The sequence below is a fragment of the Acomys russatus genome, chromosome 30 (genome assembly GCF_903995435.1).
Source record: "Acomys russatus chromosome 30, mAcoRus1.1, whole genome shotgun sequence".
In the NCBI taxonomy this organism is placed as follows: domain Eukaryota; kingdom Metazoa; phylum Chordata; class Mammalia; order Rodentia; family Muridae; genus Acomys; species Acomys russatus.
In genome coordinates, this window is record NC_067166.1 from 25,123,774 (window position 1) to 25,144,462 (window position 20,689).

The 20,689-nt window shown below is 37.4% G+C and overlaps 1 protein-coding gene across 1 annotated transcript in view; it reads left to right on the plus strand.

The window, feature by feature from the left end:
• Adamts6 (ADAM metallopeptidase with thrombospondin type 1 motif 6) overlaps window positions 1-20,689 on the plus strand; it is a 255,251-nt gene that overhangs the window by 212,452 nt on the left and 22,110 nt on the right. The window contains exon 21 of the mRNA XM_051172597.1: window positions 11,042-11,171. Coding sequence (XP_051028554.1) covers window positions 11,042-11,171 — 130 coding nt within the window. The remainder of the gene's footprint in view (window positions 1-11,041; window positions 11,172-20,689) is intronic.

Sequence of the window (20,689 nt, forward strand, 5' to 3'; positions counted from 1 at the left end):
CACAAAATAAAATACTCTTTAAAAACTATCTAGGTATCTAGGTATTAGTTTTTCTGACCAGATGTCATTGACTATTTAGAACGTTTTCATTTATACTTACAGAGTCTGTTTCATTGTTCTTGCATATTTGATACATTTTAAATTCTTTTCCTTCCCTGAATGTCATTGAGTGTTGATTGACTGGTCTTTGTTGTTGTTTGTTTGAAGTGCTAGGCAAGCATTGTATCAGTGAGCTATACTCCAACCCAACAAGCCTAACTTGTGTATGTGTGTGTGTATGTGTGTATGTGTGTGTATGTGTGTGTGTATGAGAGAGGGAGAGAGAAAGAGAGAGAGAGAGAGAGAGAGAGAGAGAGAGAGAGAGAGAGAGAGAACTGAATATAAACATAAAGGTTGCTTTATACATTTCTTCTTTCCAGATAGGAAATTTTTAGTTTTCCTGTGTGCATCATTGCCTGATTCATCTGGATTTTTATGCATATTGGAACTGCTTTCTACTCTGACTTCTGGAAGATGGTTTCCAATCACTATTTTGGGTTTTGCCAATTCAGGACTAAATTTTCAAACAATGCCAAGGTGGCCGAAGACACTATAGCTTGCTCATGGGGTGTACAAACAGCGTACTTTTTCAATAGAAACACATTGACATTGGTTCAACTCAACACAAGTTATTGTTATTAAATTATTTGGTCCTATAAATAAGCAAAACTCAGATTTTTTCCATGCCTAGGAGGTGCTATAAAAAATATTGAAAGTTAAAAGGCTGCATGAAAAAGTTTGAGAAATCCTGGCTAATTTTAATGTGTCATTAAGACTGGGAGAAAACATCATCTCGCTCCTTTTCAATTTATTCTGACTTCCTTCTCCTAAGAGGAAAAAAAAATGCTATAAGCACAATTTAGGGCCCTACTGATTTTCAGGCTTTAAGGGTGGGAAGTGCTTTGCTTCTTCAGACTGGGAGCTAGAGATCCTGAGTACTGTGTAAATCTCGCTTGTCTGTGCTCGGTGCTCTTGCTGAGCATGTCTCTGTACTCTGCCTCTGTTAGTGCCTCTAAGGCTGATGCATGACTAAAGCACTAAGTGAAAGGAAGGGCAACAGAAAAGACAGGGTCTCTGATAGCAACATCTTTATGACTTAAAAAATTTATGCAATATTCTATAATAACCAATTTATAAATAACATCATTTTCAAATTATCTTAATGAATTTATCATACAGATTGTCTTAGCCTGTGAAACATCAGATATCCCTTCATCATTTTTATGGTGACATTTTTTGATACCATATGTTTTATTTATAATAATGATGAAATACAAACATAATGTGAACTTAAATTGTAGTAAGTTGATGCTGAGATGACATTTTAAATTGTTTTTAAAGTAATTACTGGAAAAATGTAAAGTTGAGCCAAGCCAAGTGGTCATGCTGTAATACCAGCATTTGGGAGACCAGACAGATTAGTAGTGAGTTAAAAGCTAGCCTGAGATAATAGAAAGCTTGAGGCCAACACGGGCTTCATTGTGAAACTCTCCTTCAAAATGAAAGAGAGAGGGAGGAGGGGGGTAATACAATCTTTAGGCTAGAACTAATATCCAGTTAAAAGAAACACTCTCAAAGGACCAGATAAAGCAGAGAAAAATGTTTGACATTCTTACAAATGCCCTTCGCAAATTCTAAAATGACTGTCAACACATTTGGCGTCACTAAGAGGTCAGTTCACAGAGGTGGGTGTTGTGAGCTTGACTTTTTAAATAACTAACACTTTTAGGCACACACTGTAACTCTGATGGAAAGTCAAAATACATAAGTGCCATCTGGAATAGAGGAAAACAAAATTTAGCAGGTTGAGGGTTTGTGGTGGTGGTGGTAGTGGAGTTTGGGGGGGAGGGTCATATTTTATTATTTTTAAGTAAACATGTAAGTAGTTTATTCTTTTTATTTTACATTTGAGGATGTTTTGCGTGCGTGTGTGTGTGTGTGTGTGTGTGTGTGTGTGTGTGTGTGCACCTTGTGTGCGCACTAGCCACAGATGCCAGGGAAGGGTGTTGCCTCCTCTGGAACTGGAGTTACAGGGAGTTGTGAGCCACCATGGGGGCTCTAGGAACTGAATCCAGGGCCCCTGGAAGAGCAGTGAATGCTCAGCCTCTGAGCCATCTCTCCATCCCTTATTTTTGTTTATTTCAAAATAAAGTTTATTGAAATTATGTCTGAAACACAAAAGACTGATACTTATAGCTAAATCTGCATATCTTTTTATAGCTAAATGAAAGACTGCAGGTGGAAACTGTGGATGAATAGTTAAAAGCACTTTATTTATTGCCATGAGTTATATAATTTAAACAAGTCCCTGGGGAAAGTTTTTTTGTGTGTGTGGTGTAAAGTTGTACAGTGCGTTATTGTTTGATTTTTTGTGGGATTCTCAGAATTTTATTTTTGATCATAGCAAACTTAGACATAGTACAGGCCACTGTGATCCTTACAAGAAGACAAACTTCCTGGGGGAAAATGTCCTCAGTGTAGAAAGAATTAAAAAGTCCCTGGTTTTCTCCTTGCTTTTGAAAAGTAAGCTACTTAGGATAGACAAAAGCCTATAACTGACTGACCATGGCACTCTCACATTGATTCTCTCCCACCATTCTCTATTGGGGTCATATCCAATGTTGAAACAGAAGAATGCCTCCTAACATATGGAATTAGCTGAATCAGGCACTATAGCAGGGTGTCTCCGACCATCCCAAGATCCCTGCCTCTAGTCATGAATTTCAACATTGATTTAGTGAATATACCCTTCACTAATGTGAAGAGAGCTTGGATGCCTGTTCCCTCACTGGAAAATGTCATCAGGCTAAAAACAACGTCAAGTGCATTTCTGTTGTATGAGTGATCAGTGTGACACAGACTGTGCTCCACTTTACAAAATGCTGTTCAAAACATTTTTAAGGTTGGAGATATGGCTTGGCCATTAAAGGCTAGGCTCACAATGAAGAAAGACAAAATAGCATTTTTTAGCAATCATAACATTGCATCCCCATGAGGAAGTTGATATAAACTATTTTTGGAAAATTAAATACTTCTTTCCTATTCTTTTTTTTAACTTGAAGATGAGGATTTTAGATTAAATGCTATGCAACCTATTTATATCTTTACTTTAAATCATATCTGACATATTTCCTCTTTAGTTACAGGAAAGGAATTTCATGTGTGATTTTTTAAATTTTCTTTATTTGCTAATAACTGTGTCATAGTGTGTAGAAAAACTGGTTCAAGACTCTATGCTCTCAGCATCATTCCTTAATTGAAGTAAATGTGAGAAGTAAACTCCTCCTAATAACCTTGGAGACTGAGCTTTAGTAATACAAATTCACTCTTTGTTCATTTGCTAGGTTTGCTTCCTTTTTGAAATAGGGTATTAAGTAGTGCAGGCTAAGCTGCAGCTCCCTATGTAGTAGAGGGTGACTTTGAACTCCTGATTCTTCTACCCTTGCCTTCCCAGAGTGCTGGGCTTGTGGGCATCTGTAACAAAGCTGAGCTTCAACATTCCCATTTGTAGTTAGCATTCTTATTTTTCCTGTCTAGCCCCTTGGACATGTGAAAAAGAACTGGTAACAAAACAAAACAAAACAAAACAAAACAAAAAAAAACTTTAGGTTATAAAAAAAAAATACAAAACCAAAACATGTGCCTGTTTGTTATCTTCCCCCTCTGTCTGTCTGTCTGTCTGTCTGTCTGTCTGTCTGTCTCTGTCTCTGTCTCTCTCTGTCTCTGTCTCTGTCTCTGTCTCTCTCTGTCTCTGTCTCTCTGTCTCTGTCTCTCTCTCTCTCTCTCTCTCTCTCTGTGTGTGTGTGTGTGTGTGTGTGTGTGTGTTTGTCTGTCTCTCTGTCTCTTTTTATTCCCATCTCTAGTGTCTATAGGAATTGAATAAAGGGTTTCACACAAACTAGGCAAGTAATCTCCCCTGAGTATATCCCAGCCCTAGACCCTTTATTCTAATGAGGGCAGGAGGAAAACAGACACTAGCAAGGGAGAATGGGCCAAAAATCTGAACTACTGAAGTAAAGAGAGAGGGCAAAGGCACACATAACATTTTGGGATCTAAAGGAAACATTGGGGGTCAGCTAGTTAATTGCCTCACTTTACAAAGAGAAATGAAAACTTGTCTTATATCATTCACTGCCTGGAGCTAAAAGCAACTGGGGTGCAGAAAGCATAGAAACAAGGCGGAGTGACGTGGAAGGTCATCAGAGCGTTTGATTATGAAAAGTTCTTAAGGTGAATGAAGATCAGGAAGAGTGACATACCTCGTAGTTTAACAAAATGGAGAGGAGTGTACAATTGAAAATATTAGGCTTGAAAATACAGTATTTTATTAGGTAAGGTGTATAATGTAACGACCCTTCTCTTATACTTCCCTCCCCATTTTAGTGTAATCTCATTGAGGTCAAGATTTTATCTATCCACATAGTAATTAAATTCATACTTTTAAACACAGATAGAATAATGGGTCAGATTAACTCAGACTTTTTTTTTTTCATGAGAGATGTTACTGTGCTTAATAATAGAAATCCCTGTTGTGTGTGCTGTGATCTCAAGTAAACCTATTGTATGTGAGCCCCACCCTAATTTACCTTCAATAAACACAATTGCTATAGAAAAACGTATTTGTTTGTAGGCAGGGTTGGTCTCACTGTGTGGCCCTAGCTGCTGTATAGATCAGCATCACCTTGAACCCACAGAGATCCACCTGCCTCTGCTTTCCAAGTGCTGGGATTAAAGGCGTGTACCATCATGGCTAGCAACGAAAACTACTATGTTTTTAGAAAACCATTTCCACTTTGATCATCCTGTGTTTCCTCTGGACATCTTGTTATCTAAGACAGAAGGGAAACACTGGGAAGGCAAAGAAAAGAAGCTTTCGAAAGATTTTTCTAAAAAATGAGTAGTAGGCTCTTTATAGGAAAGAAGCCATGTGGGTGGAGTTGATTGGTACTCTTGGTGCCAGCTGTTTGATCCAAGACAGATGGATTCGCTGTGCCCTGCAAATGCTTATGTCTGGCCAATAATCACACAACACAACGGCCAGATTCCACCAGCCAAAGGCAGAGCAAGTAGTGTTTTTTTTCCCTTTTGGCATTTGTTGCTCTTTGCATGCTATCTGCATTAAATACTGGGATTAAATTAATATTACTGACCATATGCTATGTATGTTGTGGTTATATAATGTTGTCTTGGTTGCTAACTACTTTAGATGCTGTGGCTAGGCAAATTATTGCCTTAGACACAAGCTACATTTTTAGTATAAACTCTGAGTATTCCCATCTCTTCCTTTCCAGAAATCTATTTCTTTGGGGGAGAGACAGCATACTGTGCCACTCTGCTTGGCTATTCGGAGCTCAGTTAGCCTGTCAAGCAAAAAAAGTAGATCTATAGCTCTCTTTCCCATACTGACTTAGTCATAAGCTCTGATAGCTTCTGGAATCGGGAGTACCGAGATCTTTCTCCTGTCCTACACACTGCTACACTCACACTACTCGGCTTAACACACGTTACTGCTTCAAGTTAAATCTTCAAGCATTAAATTCTGGTTTCTACTTTAAAAATGGTGAACTGCCATGAGAAGAGCAGTAGGTCTTCAAATACTGTATTGCAAATGAGTCTTTAAAGGTATTTAACTGTCAAAGACAAAGGTCACTGTCCTCTGAGGTCTTCGCTCAGGATTGGCCTGAACCATGAAGTTTCCTCACCTGAGACATTCACCACCCTTACAGTAAGAATAATAGCCAGTTTCACCCGGTACACGCTTGCCATTCTATAGACTCCCTCCTTCCCTTCCCCTGTATATACTACACAAAATGCCATTAAAAACTATTTGCTGCTCTATACTTAAAGCAGTAATTCAAGTTCGGTCCTTGCCTTGTAGAATAGGGTGCTTGGTAGCCAGGTAGATCCTTGGCTATTGGGGGAGAATATTAAACATAGGATCTTTTAAGATTTCAGACCAAAAGTGAGGGGGGTGCTTTCTCTCCCTCCCTCCCTCCCTCCCTCTCTCCCTCCCTCCCTCCCTCCCTCTCTCTCTCTCTCTCTCTTGGGAATTGAACCCAGTGCCTTGCAAATGTAAGCCTAATGCTGTATCAATGAGGCATATCTCTAGCCTGAGTTATATTTACATTTCTATCCTTAAATGTATAGAAATCCATATTTGATTCTTAAATATCAGAAATTAAATATAGGCAAGTTTAAAAAGCTCTGTTTAGGGTATGCTCTTTGTAAAGATTTAAAGTAAATGTGTATTAAAATAAGAAATTATTTATACTTTTGTAATGTTTTAAGTCCATTACATGCAACATGGAGGGTTGCATAAAGACAGTTTTTATTTTCTTGTTGTGTGCTGGAGCATCTTCTGGGTATATTCCAAGGAGTGGAATAGCTGGGTCTTGAGGAAGCCCTATTCCCATTTTTCTGAGATAGCACCAGATAGATTTCCAAAGTGGCTGTACTAGTTTGCATTCCCACCAGCAATGAAGGAGTGTTCCTCTCTCCCCACATCCTCGCCAGCATGTGGTGTCGCTTGAATTTTTGATCTTAGCCATTCTGATGGGTGTAAGATGGAATGATAGGCAGATTTGGGCCCAGGGGTCCCGCTCAAACTAAGGCACCAGCCAAGGACAATACAGGAGGAAAACTTTAAACCCCTTCCCAGATCTAGCCAATGGTCAGAATATTCTCCACAGTTGAGTGGAGAGTGTGATACGACTTTCTCACGTACTCTGGTGCCTCACATTTGACCATGTCCCCTGGAGGGGGAGACCTGGTGGCACTCAGAGGAAGGACAGCAAGTAGCCAAGAAGAGACTTGATACCCTATGAGAATATATAGGGGGACGTAATCCCCCTCAGGAACAGTCATAGGGGAGGGGAATAATGGGGAAAAGGGGGAGGGAGGAATGGGAGGATACAAGGGATGGGATAAACATTGAGATGTAACAAGAATAAATTAATAAAAAAAAAACATGAAAAAAAAAGACAGTTTTTATGCTAACAACTTAACTTTTCAATTTGGTTTTTGTTTTTTCAAGACAGGGTTTCTCTGTGTAGCCTTGGCTGTCCTGGACTCACTTTGTAGACCATGCTGGCCTCGAACTCACAGAGACCCTCTGTCTACCCCAAGTGCTAGGATTACAGGTGTGAGCCACTGTGCCTGACTTAATGTAAGATTTTCAAGAGTCAAATATAGTCAATATAGTTTTAATTTAGTCAATTAAAGTCTCAGTTATCTGCCTCTCTCCAGTGGGTAGCGACAATGAGCTATAAGAATTTTTCCCACTGACTGCTCATCTGGACATCTTGTGCATATTGATTATAAACTATGGATTTGAAAGCATACTAAGTTCATATAACTGGACCATAATAAGGTTTAAGATGAATTTAGCAATGCTTCACATACTACATTAAAAGAAGCTACATGTACATGAGGCATGATCATATATAAATATTCTAAATTCCATTTTTCTTGTTCACTTAGATTATTTCCATTTGATCTGTATTTTCTACTTCCTAGAGTTAAAAGTTATATTCACCTTGACTTAAAGATTGTGTTTAAAATCTGTCCATAGCACATTCTCTACAATTGTGTAGAGAGCAGGGAGTGACTCAGACATGAACTATGGTGTCCCCTCTTTGACCACTTCCCCTTGGTGGGGAGGCCTGGTGGCACCAGAGGAAGAGTAAGCAGGCTATCAGGAAGATACTTGATAGGCTGTGATCTTATAGTGGGGGGAATGAGGTCCCCTTCTGTCACAGACTAAGGGGATGGGAATAGGATGAAAGAGGGAGAAATGGGGAACGGGAAGATACAAGTGAGGGGATGAAAATTTAAATGTAATCTGAATAAATTGCTTAAAAAATAATCTGTTCATTTAAGTTAATTTGTTTATAGTCATCCTTTGACATTGACTTAAGATGGAAACAGAAAAAACAAGCTATCAACCTGCCAGGTGTGGGGATAAAAGCTGGAAGGAAATATGAATGCTACTGAGTGAAAACAGTGGAGTGTGTGGGGAGACTTGGAAAATGTTAGTGCCACACTGATACAACACTTCAGAAAAAAATTAATGAAAGATGAGTACAAGGAAAATATCTTTGTACAATGTAGAACAATTTTGTTATCTTTTCAAGGACATTAATTTTTGACTATTAAAAAATAGCATGCTATTCCTTAGTTCCCAGTTTTTAGGATATATGGAGTGCATAATCAAAGACAATCTGGAAGGCTTTTTTCTTCTTTCTTTCTTTCTCTCTCTCTTTCTTTCTTTCTTTCTTTTTTCTTTCTTTCTTCCTTCCTTCCTTTCTTTATTTTCCCAGAGACAAGGTTTCTCTGTTCTCTGTGTAGCCTTGAATATCCTGGACTTGCTTTGTAGACCAGGCTGGCCTCGAACTCACAGAGATCCACCTGCCTCTGCCTTCCCCATTCTGTAATTCTTAATATGAAATCAAACTTCATTTAAGCTGCACAGTGTCTTGTATTTTGTTGAGGGAGTGAATGGCACGTTGAGTTAGATTTAGTTCGTGAGTCTATGTGTAGTTAAAGTATATCCAGTGGTTCTTACCAAATAACCACAGAGCTCTAGGCTCTAGAAAAGTGATATGAGTCTGTTCTCAATGTTTACTTTATCCAGTGAGGGTTTGTCTATTTTCTTGCTTTTCAGCAGTAGATATTACCTAGAAAACATTTTTTGAAGCTACACATACCTAGAATGTATCTAAAAGTGAAATATAAATCTCTGTTAATTAATTATACCAGTCTGACCTATGATTCAAATTGCTTTTAAAATAAAAGCTGCTTTAAACAAATACAGTTGTAGACAAACAACATTTGTAGTGCTCTCTTAAAGAAACTAAACGTTTGTTTTAACCTTTAGAAACCAACTTACAGTTTCTGTCACTGACGCTAAGCAGCATTGACTCCATCTTGTAGTTTTGCTGTTTATCCTGTTCTGAGAATCAACCAACAAACGGTGTTAAATGCCAGCATTTTTGTTTCACGAGTAGTCATATTTGGTGCCTTTTAAAAATACATGCTAAACCTACAAAAACAACTCTTGCTCTTGATGTAGTGAGCATTCCTTCAGGGTGGGTAGAGTTGCTTGTCTGATCCACTGTGAGTAGCCCAGCCCTGTGAGTAACAGTGGAGGTATTTGACTAGGTGACCACAGGGACATGGTTATCTGCCCACTGGAATGACACAATGGGGATGAATATCATGGAACATCTGTGGATGGGTCATAGCTATGCTTCTTGTGAATCATTCTTCCCTCAAAAATCTCAATTTTAATAGTTAAAAATTCCACTGCTGTCATTTGCTATTCTAGGAATTGGGAAGGATGAGCACAGCATGCTTTAAGACATTTTGCCAGTAGACTGTTTGGCTATATTTTAGACCCCTAAAAACATGTTACTGAAGGTGATCCTGGGAGTCTTGAGTCCCCAAAAGCAATAAAATATACCTTCTTCAGCAACTCACCATTGAGATGGAAGCTACAGAACTTAGCTTCCTGACAACAGTAGACTCAATAGTTTTTCCTATCAACCTCTTACACTCAAAGGGCTTAATTTAACGTGACCAAAGCAAGACAAGTGAGGCATGCTCACCCAGACCTAAGCAGCCTTGGGAGAAGTATTTGGTGCTTAGTTCTTCAGGGAAAAGTTTCCTTCACAAATGATCCTTTTTCATAAGAACTCCCACATTTGTGAGCAAATTCCTTTTTTAAAAAAGGACATTACAGCATAAAAGCAACCAGAAGAAAGGAAAGGATGGATGGAAGAACAAAGGGAAGGCAGGCCGACTGAACTAGAACTGTCTAGAGCTAGCCAGGGTGCAAATCTGTGTGTACCCGAATGCTGTCAGCACTACTTTTAAAGTTTCTTTATTCAGCTTATGTGTTTATAGGGAGGAGGTGGGTAATGTCAGGAATTAGCTTTACTAGTGCTATTATGCCCATTTCCAAGAGTAAAATGTTAACAATAAAGCATGTCTTTTATATGCCCTGAAACACCCGTTTCTCTTTGATATCTTGAAATATCTGTCTTTTATTTTTTCATTGTTGATACAAAATAAAAGTAAGTATATAGAAAAATCTCTTCAGCTAGAATGTTTATAAATAAAATTCTCTCTCTCTCTCTCTCTCTCTCTCTCTCTCTCTCTCTCTCTCTCTCTCTCTCTGTGTGTGTGTGTGTGTGTGTGTGTGTGTGTGTGTGTGTGTGTGTGATTGCATTTTATGAAATGTGAACAAGTTGTGGTGGATATGTCTGCCAATAAATCATAAGCATATACTTAAGAATTTTGTAAATTGTAGAATGACAATGTTTTTAGTTGTGCTATCAAGTCACACAGACTAATGTCTAAGACCAAGGTAATTATTTTGTGAGTTAATACTAGAGCGAACAATGTATGCAACTCTTTGACAGTGGTATAAATCAGCAGGCATCCAACTCTGTTAGGATGAACAGATCAGTTTCTTACAGCCCGTTACATATGAGATCTAACGTGATGTGCACTTAGATGCAATCATAAATGAAAGAAAATAAGTGAAATAAATATGGATGTGATGTATTCCTAGTGAAAGGTGACCTGGTTTCATCCTGGTCTGACAAAATGTCAGAAAGTAAATTAATCTCTGTTGCTTTGTTTTTAAGTAAATAGGCGCCCATTGTCTTGTATTAAAATGTATATTAATACATTTTATCTTGTGATATTTTGGAAAATTTAAGAATTTTTTAAAAGGAAAGCATGAAGATGAGCATAAAAATGAAAATGCTCATTGCAGGTCCAAAACATCTGTGATTCTGAACATGAAAAAATCGTTTTGCCTAAAGTTTGACTGTAATGAGCAGCACTGCTGTCCTGGTCAGAGAAGTAGCAAGTGTGTCGGAACAGATAGGACGGCAGCGATCCAGTGAGCTTGATTTCCCCGAGGACAGCAATGCATGCCTCGCCTTTTGGAAGGGAAATGACTCCCTAATTAATGATGCCATCCCTTTTTTTAAAGGTGTCCAAAGGCAAGAAGTGGTCTGTAAAAGATTGGATGACAACTCCATTGTCCAGAACAATTTCTGTGATCCTGACAGTAAGCCACCTGAAAATCAAAGAGCCTGCAGCACTGAGCCCTGCCCGCCTGAGTAAGTATGAAAAAAAGTGAGCACTCATTTCTTTAGGTGCATGAAGAAAGCATTATATATTCACATTTCCAAAGTTGCCTCTTGTAAACGTTTATGGTAGTTCCTGCAGAGCAAAGCACACAAAACAACAAGAATGATAGACCTTTTTTTTTTTAAAGGACCACTTACTTTTCTTTTCTTTTCTGCTAATTAGCTTCATAAGTACATCTCAAAATATACCATAAAATTATTTCCATTGCTACTTCATAACTGTAATTTTACTACTGCTATGAGTCATAATGTGAACATCTGATATGCAGGATATCTAATATGTGACCCCCTCCCAAAGGGGTCATGGCCCACATGTTGAGAACACTGACCTATACATTGTGGAGCTGAATATTTCATTAAAATCTTTTAAAATATTAGTTATCATATTAAAACATCTTATTAAATTTACCAATTCCTTTCCTTTTATAGTTCTGAAATGAAGTTCCTTGTTTAAGGTTTGAGGTGGGAGGTGAAATTCAAAAGAAAAGAATTAAAGAGAATGTAAAATTAGAAAAATTTAGTCTGTTTTTCTTTTTCAAAAGATCAAAAGGTACATATTTTTATCTTTACTAGTCAATTTCTGCTAGCTTCTTTTTGTTTCCTTTTTCTTCTTTTGAATTCAGACAATGAAAGAAAAATTTTGAATGCTTTTAATGGTTGCATATATAAGATTCCCAGCAGACATTGTAGGGACAAACATCAAGACTGTTGTGATTTAGTAGAACCCGATGTGAGTGTGAAAGAAAAGGAACAGGGTCTTTTTCTATACAACGATGTAATGCACAGATAAAGCAAAGAAAAAAAAAACCAACTCCTAATACCACTGTTAGTATTTTAATGTATGTTATTTCTAGGCATTTTATGTATATATAATGAAATAGTATAGTCCTTATATGTGGTGGTCAATTTGTAGTCTATTTTGAACATTAGCTTTGGCAGCATTTAGTAGTTATGTTCTTGTTTGTTTACATTGAATTCCACTGCTGTGCAACCCTTGCTCTGCTCAGGTCTTGCTCTCCTGTGATACCGCAGCACTCACCATTTTTGCCACTAAAACACTGTCGTGTGTAATTATGCCCTCTGTAGTATGAGGAGGAATACAATTCCTAGTGAGTAAGAGAGCATTTTAGTATCTGTGACACACTGTCAAATTGTTCCCCCAAAATATTTTAAGAATGTACATTCCACCTAGCAATATATATGAACGTATGAATATATATGAATGAGTATATATGAATGCTATTTCCCTGGACTGAATACTGAACATTTTACCTTTATTCCTTTGTGAGGCAGGGAGTCAGTATGTAGCCCTAGAACTTGCTATATAGACCAGGCTGGCCTCGAACTTACAAAGATCTGCCTGCCTCTGCCTCCAGAGTGCTAGGCTTGAAGTACAAACATCTTGGTTATTTTATGGTGAGAAATGATATGACATCTAATTGCTCTTTTGTTTTGCACATTTTTATTGCTATTAGGCTGGTAATTTAACAGCCCTGTTCACTGGCCGTTTATGGTACTTGTTTTTGCCTTTCTCTCCATGGCCTGTCTCACTTTATAGAAGTACTTACACTTTTGTTATTGCTTGTATGAGCTCTTGATATACTTAAGACACTAACTCTATTGCTTGTACTTCAAGTAATCTTTGTAGTTTGTTATATTTCTTTTTGTATTATTTATTGTTTTCATCTATTTTTACTTAGAAAACTCACAAATAAGGCTGGAGAGGTGGCTCAGAGTTTAAAAGCACTGACTGCTCTTCCAAAGGTCCTGAATTCAATTCCCAGCAACCACATGGAGGCTCACAACCATCTATAATGCGATCTGATGCCCTCATCTGTCCTGCAGGTGTACATGCAGGCAGAGCAGTGTATATATAATAATAAATAAATAAATCTTTTTTAAAAAAAAGAGAGAAAAAAGGAAAACTCAAAAATAGACCAGGTGTAGTGGTGACCAATGCTTTCAATCATAGCATGTGCAAGAAGACAGGAGAATCACCTACTCTGTTGTACTTTCAAAACTTTTTTCTTGCTTTAATGTACTCATTTAAATATATTCTCCTAATTTAAAGAAGAACTCTATATTTTCCTAATATCATTAAATTAAAACCCTTAGTAGCATTTTTAATCAGAAAATATCTTTTCAAATAATGAGATATATTTAGTTACATTGAGAGCATATGTAGGTATGTATGGAGAAATAGAGAAAAGTATAGTTTCTCACTAAAAGAACAAAGGACTTGAAAGAATAGACAGAAGAGGTATTATTAGGAAAAGAGTAACATAGTGCTTCTCTAGAAGATGGTAAAGAGCCAGCAGAAGGCTCTCTAGGGAGAAGTAGCATGCTCACAGCAACAGCTTCTTAATGCAAAGTATAGTAGCCATGGGAGTGAATTCAATGAAAATAGAATCCATGATGTAGACTTGTGTGGTTGAAAAAATAGAAAACATTAATATTAAAGGATATGACTGGTGGGAAGCTAGTTCTCCCTGCATAGGAAAAGGAAGCTGAGTTGAACACAGTGTGAAAGGCCAAGCGTCCAGTCTTTATAGTGCTATGTTTTAATAACAATAATATTTCTACATATGAGCTTGTGTGCAAATCATTAATATAAATATTACTCCTCTATAGTAGTGTGGCTTCTATAGTTGTAGAAACCAAGTGAATGAAAACAAAAACTTATATACATTATAGTAATACTGAGACCAGATTTTGAAAACATCAATTAAGTATACACAGCACTATTAGTTTGGTTTCTTAAAACTGAGCAAATAAATATAAAAATAACTATCATATAAAAATACAGTAAGATAATTCTTAGCAAACTTGAAAAAGAAAGCCCAGAGTAGGAAAACTGTGTTTTGCATGCTGGGCAGGTACTCTCTGCTGAGTTATATTGCTAGACTTTTTTTTTTTTTTTCATTCTAGTTTCAAATGAAATTTTATTAAGTTGTCCAGGCTAGCCTTGGCCTCGTTCTGTATCTCCAGCAAGCCTCCTACTTCAGTTCCCCAAGTAGCGGAGATGACAGCCCTATGCTATCAGGCTCAGTTTAAAAATTCATTTTTATCCAAGGGCTAGGTTTTATTTAATAGAATAATTATTTTGAGTCACTGAACCTCACCCATAAACAACTATAATTTATTATTTCAAGTTTAGAAAAAGATTAATGAGCATTCTCTATGAAAGTATGAAATTTAAGATGAGGAAGAATCATTGGGTAACCTCAGCCAACTCTCATCACTCCACAGATGAGGGATTTCATCCCTGGTGATGTTTCCCACTACACCAGACAGCACTAGCATTCTAAATTACAAACCAAATGTCTAGTGGCACTTTATGTGTCTAACTTTGTTTGCTTCATCAAAGCATTCCCAGTTGTCACATTTAAAAGATGTTTATTTTGTTAATGTTTAAGAATTGAGAAAAGTCTTGCCTATAGAATGCCTATGGGCATACAATTCTATCCTATTTTAGTTTACACTTTGCAATTAATTGAGGAAGGATATAAACCTAAGAAAGTTGTAGCATTTAGTAAGTAAATAATAGGTTATATAATTGTTTCTCATTGATTAAAAATGATACTGCCAAATTCTGAAGACTTTTTCTTAATTTTGTGATGTGTTTATAGGGAATGAAAAGTGGTTAGACTGGAGTCTGGAATAAAGACTGGAAAATCCTTTGTCTTTGCCACAAATGCTGGATATTGAACCCACAGCTCAAGACTACATATTTGAATATAGCTTTTTAATAAGCTCATTTTCTTTGCCATTTTGCCTTAAATTACAATGCAAAACATCTGATTTTATGATGAGCTCTTCAAAACTGTCTGGTTTGATCAAGTTTGGATCAAAATTTTATATAGCTCATTTCTTTTTCCTTCCTCCATGTATTATTTTCTTAATAATACTCAGGCAGTAGAGCGAGAGAAGATAATACAGGGCACAGCAAGCCACTCTGTTTCCCGACGCTCAGACATTCATCCTGTTGTAGCATATGCCTGTAGTCTCCGTGCTTGCGGGGCTGAAGCAACATTGCTGGGAATTCAAGCCCACCATAGGGCTCATGGTGAGTTCCAAACCAATCAGAGCTCCAGAATGAGACCTTGTCTGACAAAAACATATGAACAAACAAGAGTAAACAACCATCCCCACATAGAGACTCCTAATTTTAGTCCTAAAGGATGGTAGACATTTTGATCAGGCCAGGCATGGTAGCACACCACTTGAGAGGCAGAAGCAGGTGGATCTCAGTAACTTCAAGGTCAGTTTGGTCTACATAGTGAGATTCCATCTCAAAGCAAACACAAAGTAACTGGACCTTGAAATGAGCTCAGAAAGAACCAGCTCTAAGATGTCTCAGACAATAATGAGTCAATGGCTAATATTCCCAGGAATATTTTATTACAGAATCTAAAGGTGAGAAAACAGAAAACAAAGAGAAGGCTGTCAGTGTCTCAGACACATAATGAAGAAAGCTGAGGGAAGCAGGAATTCTAAACTAGACAGAAAACAGTGAGACGGGAGGGATGCAGTGGTAAAGCTGAAACATTTACTTCAATAATTAGGCCATGAATAAGCTTTCAGAGGAACATGGGAAGGGTTAATATGATGCACAATACAGCTCAAACCAGGAACTGAGTCTGAAGCTTGTGATTTCAGACAGGAGGGAAAATGGTATGGTGATCAGTTAATAGTTTACTTCTGTGTGTTCCACGTTCATGAGAAGAGGGATAAATTCCAACCAAGATTCTGTGGACATATCATTGACAATAAGAGAGTGATAAAGAATATTAAAACTATAGGAAAGTGCTGGCCCTGTGGGCTAAAGAATAGCAGGGCCTCCCAAATCATGCTGCCTGTGAGCACCTGTGTTTAATTTGAAGGTCTCCATCCCTCTTACATTATGAGACCTAATGAGATCATGGCTAGAAGTGGTGTGACTGAGTTTTTTGTGGCTGAGTTATACACATTTCTGTTTTATCCCCTAATCTTGGTGATGAAATCACTGTTGCAAATTGAATCAGACTTTCACTATGGCTGGCATGCAAGTGATTATTCTCAGTACACATTTTCCTCCTTACCAAATATGGTACTAACAACTTGGGGTCATGTTTATTTGGGGGGGGGAACAGAAAGAAAAGAATCAGGAAAACACTTTTATTTTATTTTTATTTAAGTAATTTATTCAGATTATAACGCAATTGTTATCCCCTCACTTGTATCTTCCCATTCTCCCTCCCTCCCTCTTTCATCCTATTCCCATCCCCTAGGTCTGTGACAGAAGGGGACCTCATCCCCCACTATAACATCATAGCCTACCAAGTATCTTCCTGGTAATCTGCTTACTCTTCCTCTGAGTGTCACCAGGTCTCCCCACCAAGGAGAAGTGGTCAAATAGGGGGCACCAGAGTTCACGTCAGATTCAGTCCCTGCTCTTCACACAATTGTGGAGAATGTGGTGTCCATTGGCTAGATCTGAATAGGGGTTCTAGGTTTACTGCATGCATTATCCTTGGTTGGTACAGTAGTTTGAGCTGACTGGCATGGATCCAGATCTGCCAGCCTTAATGGTCTTCTTGTAAGTTTCTAGTACCCTTTGGATCCTTCTATTTCCCCATTCTTCCTTACCTCTCACACCTAGAGTCCCAATAGGAAGTCCCAGTATCTATCCCAATTTCCACCTAAGTGAAAACTTTCAAGGGACATCTCTGTTGGGCTAGTGTCCAATTATAAGTGAGTATATGCCATGTGTATCTTTCTGGGTCTGGGTTAACTCACTCAGGATGATCATTTCTAGTTCTATCCATTTGCCTGCAGATTTCCTTGTTTTTAATAGCTAAGTAGTATTCCATAGTGTAAATGTACCACAGTTTCTTTATCCATTTTTTGACCGAAGGACATCTAGGTTGTTTCCAGGTTCTGGCTATTACAAAGAAGGCTGCTATGAACATGGTTGAGCATATGTCCTTGTCGTGTGGTGGAGCAACTTTTAGGTATATTCCAAGGAATGGAATAGCTGGGTCTTGAGGTAGACCTATTCCAAGTTTTCTGGAAAAGTGCCAGATTGATTTTGAAAGTGGTTGTACAAGTTTGTACTCCCACCAGCAATGAAGGAGTGTTCCCCATTCACCACATCCTCACCAGCATATGCTGTCATTCTGATGGGTATAAGATGGAATCTCAGAGTCATTTTGATTTTCATTTCTCTGATGACTAAGGATGTTGAACATTTCTTTAGGTGTTTCTCAGCCATTTGATATTCCTCTATTGAGAATTCTCTGTTTAGTTTTGAGCCCCATTTCTTAATTGAGTTATTTGGTTTGGTGGTGTTTAATTTCTTGAGCTCCTTATATATATTGGATATTAGGCCTTTACCAGATGTAGAGTTGGTGAAGATCTTTTCTCAGTCTGTAGGCTGCCTCTTTGTTCTGTTGACAGTGTCTCCTGCCTTACAGAAGCTTCTCAGTCTCATGAGGTCCCATTTATTAATTGTTGACCTTAGAGCCTGGGCTGTTGGAGTTCTGTTCAGGAAGTTGTCTCCTGTGCCAATACATTCCAGGCTCTTCCCCACTTCTTCTTCTAACAGATTTAGTGTCTCTGGTTTTATGTTAATGCCTTTAATCCACCTGGACTTGAGTTTTGTGCATGGTGATAAGTATGGATCTACTTGCATTTTTCTACGTGTAGACATTCAGTTAGGCCAGCACCATTTGTTGAAGATGCTATCCTTTTTCCATTGAAAAGATTTGGTTTCTTTGTCAAAAATCAAGTGTCCATATGTGTGTGGATTTATTTCTGGGTCTTCAATTCAATTCCATTAGTCGACCTGCCTATTTCTATGCCAATACCATGCTATTTTAATTACTGTTTCTCTATAGTACAGCTTGAGATCGGGTATGGAGGTTCCTCTGGAGGACCTTTTATTGTACAAATTTAGTTATTCTGGGTTTTTTTTTCCATATGAAGTTGAGAATTGATCTTTCAATGTCTTTTAAAAATTGTGTAGGTATTGTGATTGCCTTGAATCTGTAAATTGCCTTTGGTAAGATGGGCATATTTACTATGTTAATTCTTCTGATTCATGAACAAGGGAGATCTTTCCATCTTCTGATGTCATCTTCAATCTCTTTCTTCAGAGATTTGAAGTTTTTTTTTTTTTTCAAACAAGTCTTTCATGTGCTTGGTTAGAGTTATTCCTAGATACTTTATCTTGCTTGTGGCTATCATGGAGGATATAGTTTCCCTAATTTCTTTCTCAGCATGATTGTCATTGGTATACAGGAAGGCTACTGACTCTTTTGAGTTAAAAATTTATCCAGCCACTTTGCTGGAAGTGTTTAGTGGCTATAGGAGTTCTCTGGTGGAATTTTGGGGGATCACTTATGTACACTATCATATCAGCTACAAATAGGTATAATTTGATTTCCTCGTTTCCCATTTGGATCCCTTTGATCTCCTTTTGTTGTCTTATTGCTCTGGATAGAACTTCAAGAACTATATTGAAGAGATATGGAGAAAATGGGCAGCCTTGTCTGGTCCCCAATTTTAGAGGAATTTTCTTGACTACCTCTCCATTTAATTTGATTTTGGCTATTGGCTTCTTGTATATAACCTTCATTATGTTTAGGTATGTACCTTGTATCCTTGATCTCTCCAAAACTTTAAACATAAATGGGTGTTGGATTTTGTCAAATACTTTTCTGCATCTAAGGAGATGATCATGTGGTTTTTTTCTTTCAGTTTGTTTATATGGTGGATTATATTGATGGATTTCCATATATTAGACTGTCCCTGCATGTCTGGAATAAAGTTTACTTGGTCATGGTGAATGATATCTTTGATGTGTTCTTGGATTGGGTTTCAAATATTTTATTGAGTATTTTTGCACCAATTTTCATAATAGAAATTGGTCTGATATTCTCTTTGTTGAGTCTTTGTGAGGTTTAGGTATCAAGGTAACTGTGGCCTCATATAAAGAGTTTGGTAATGTTCCATCCATTACTATTTTATGGAGTAGCTTGAAGAGTATTGGTACTGACTTTTGTTTGAAGATCTGATAGAATTCTTCACTGAAATTTGGCCCTTGGGGTTTGTTTTTTTTTTTTTTTTTTTTTTTTTTTTGAGAGACTTTTTATGATAGCTTCTATTTCTGTAGGAGAAATAGGACTATTTAATTTGTTTATTTGATCATGATTCAACTTTGGCAAGTGGAAACAATGAAGAAAATGGTCCATTTTCCTTAGATTTTCAAATTTTGTGGCATGTAAACCTTTCAAGTAGGACCTTATGATTCTTTGTATTTCTTTAGTGTGTGTTGTTATGTCTCCCTTTTTATTTCTGATTTTGTTGATTTGGATAGTGTCTCTCTTTCTTTTAGTTAGTTTGGCTAATGGTTTGTCTATCTTGTTGATTTTTCCCAAAGAACCAGCTCCTGGTTTTGTTGATTCTTTGAATTGTTCTCTTTGTTTCTAATTTATTGATTTCAACCCTGAGTTTGATTGTTTCCAGCCATCTCTACTCCTATTGGGTGTTTCTGCTTCTTTTTTCTCTAGGGCTTCCAGATGTGTCATTAAGTTGCTTATGTGAGATGTTTATAATTTCTTTATGAAGTCACTTAATGCTATGAATTTTCCTCTTAGCACTGCTTTCAATGTGTCCCATAAGTTTGGATATGTTGTTTCATCATTTTCATTGAATTTTTGGAAGGCCTTAATTTCTTTTCTGACCCAGTTGTCATTGAGTAGAGAGTTGTTTAGTTTCCATGTGTGTGTAGGCTTTTTGTTATCTCTGCTGTTGTTGCAGTCCAACTTTAGTACATGGTGATCTGATAGGATACAAGATATTTTATCAATCTTCTTATATCTGTTGAGGCTTGCTTTGTGACTTACAATATGATCAGTTTTGGAGAAGGTTTCATGAGGTGCTGAGAAGACGGTGTAGTCTTTTGTGATTGGGTGAAAGTTCTGTAGATATCTATTAGATCCATTTGATTCAAGACATAGGCTAGTGTCATTATTTCTCGGTTTAGTTTCTGTTATGTTGACCTATCCTTTGGTGAAAGTGGAATGTTGAAGTCTCATACTATTAATGTGTGGGGATCGATGTGTGGTTTAAGCTTTCTTAATATTTTACAAATGTGAGTGTCATTGTATTGCAGACATAGATGTTCAGAATTGTGATGTCATCTTGGTTGACTTAACCTTTGATGAGTATGAAGTGTCCCTCCTTATCTCTTTTGGTTAATTGTGGTTGAAAGTCAATTTTATTAGATAGCAAAATGGATACACCAGCTTGCTTCCTGTGTCTGTTTGCTTGAATACCTTTCTAGGCTTTTATCCTGAGGTAATGCCTATCCTTGTGGCTGAGATGTATTTCTTGAATGCAAAAAAATGTCGTGTCTTGTTTATGCATCCATTCAGTTAGTCTGTGTCTTTTCATTGGAGAATTGAGACCATTGATGTTGAGAGATATTAATGACCAGTGACTTT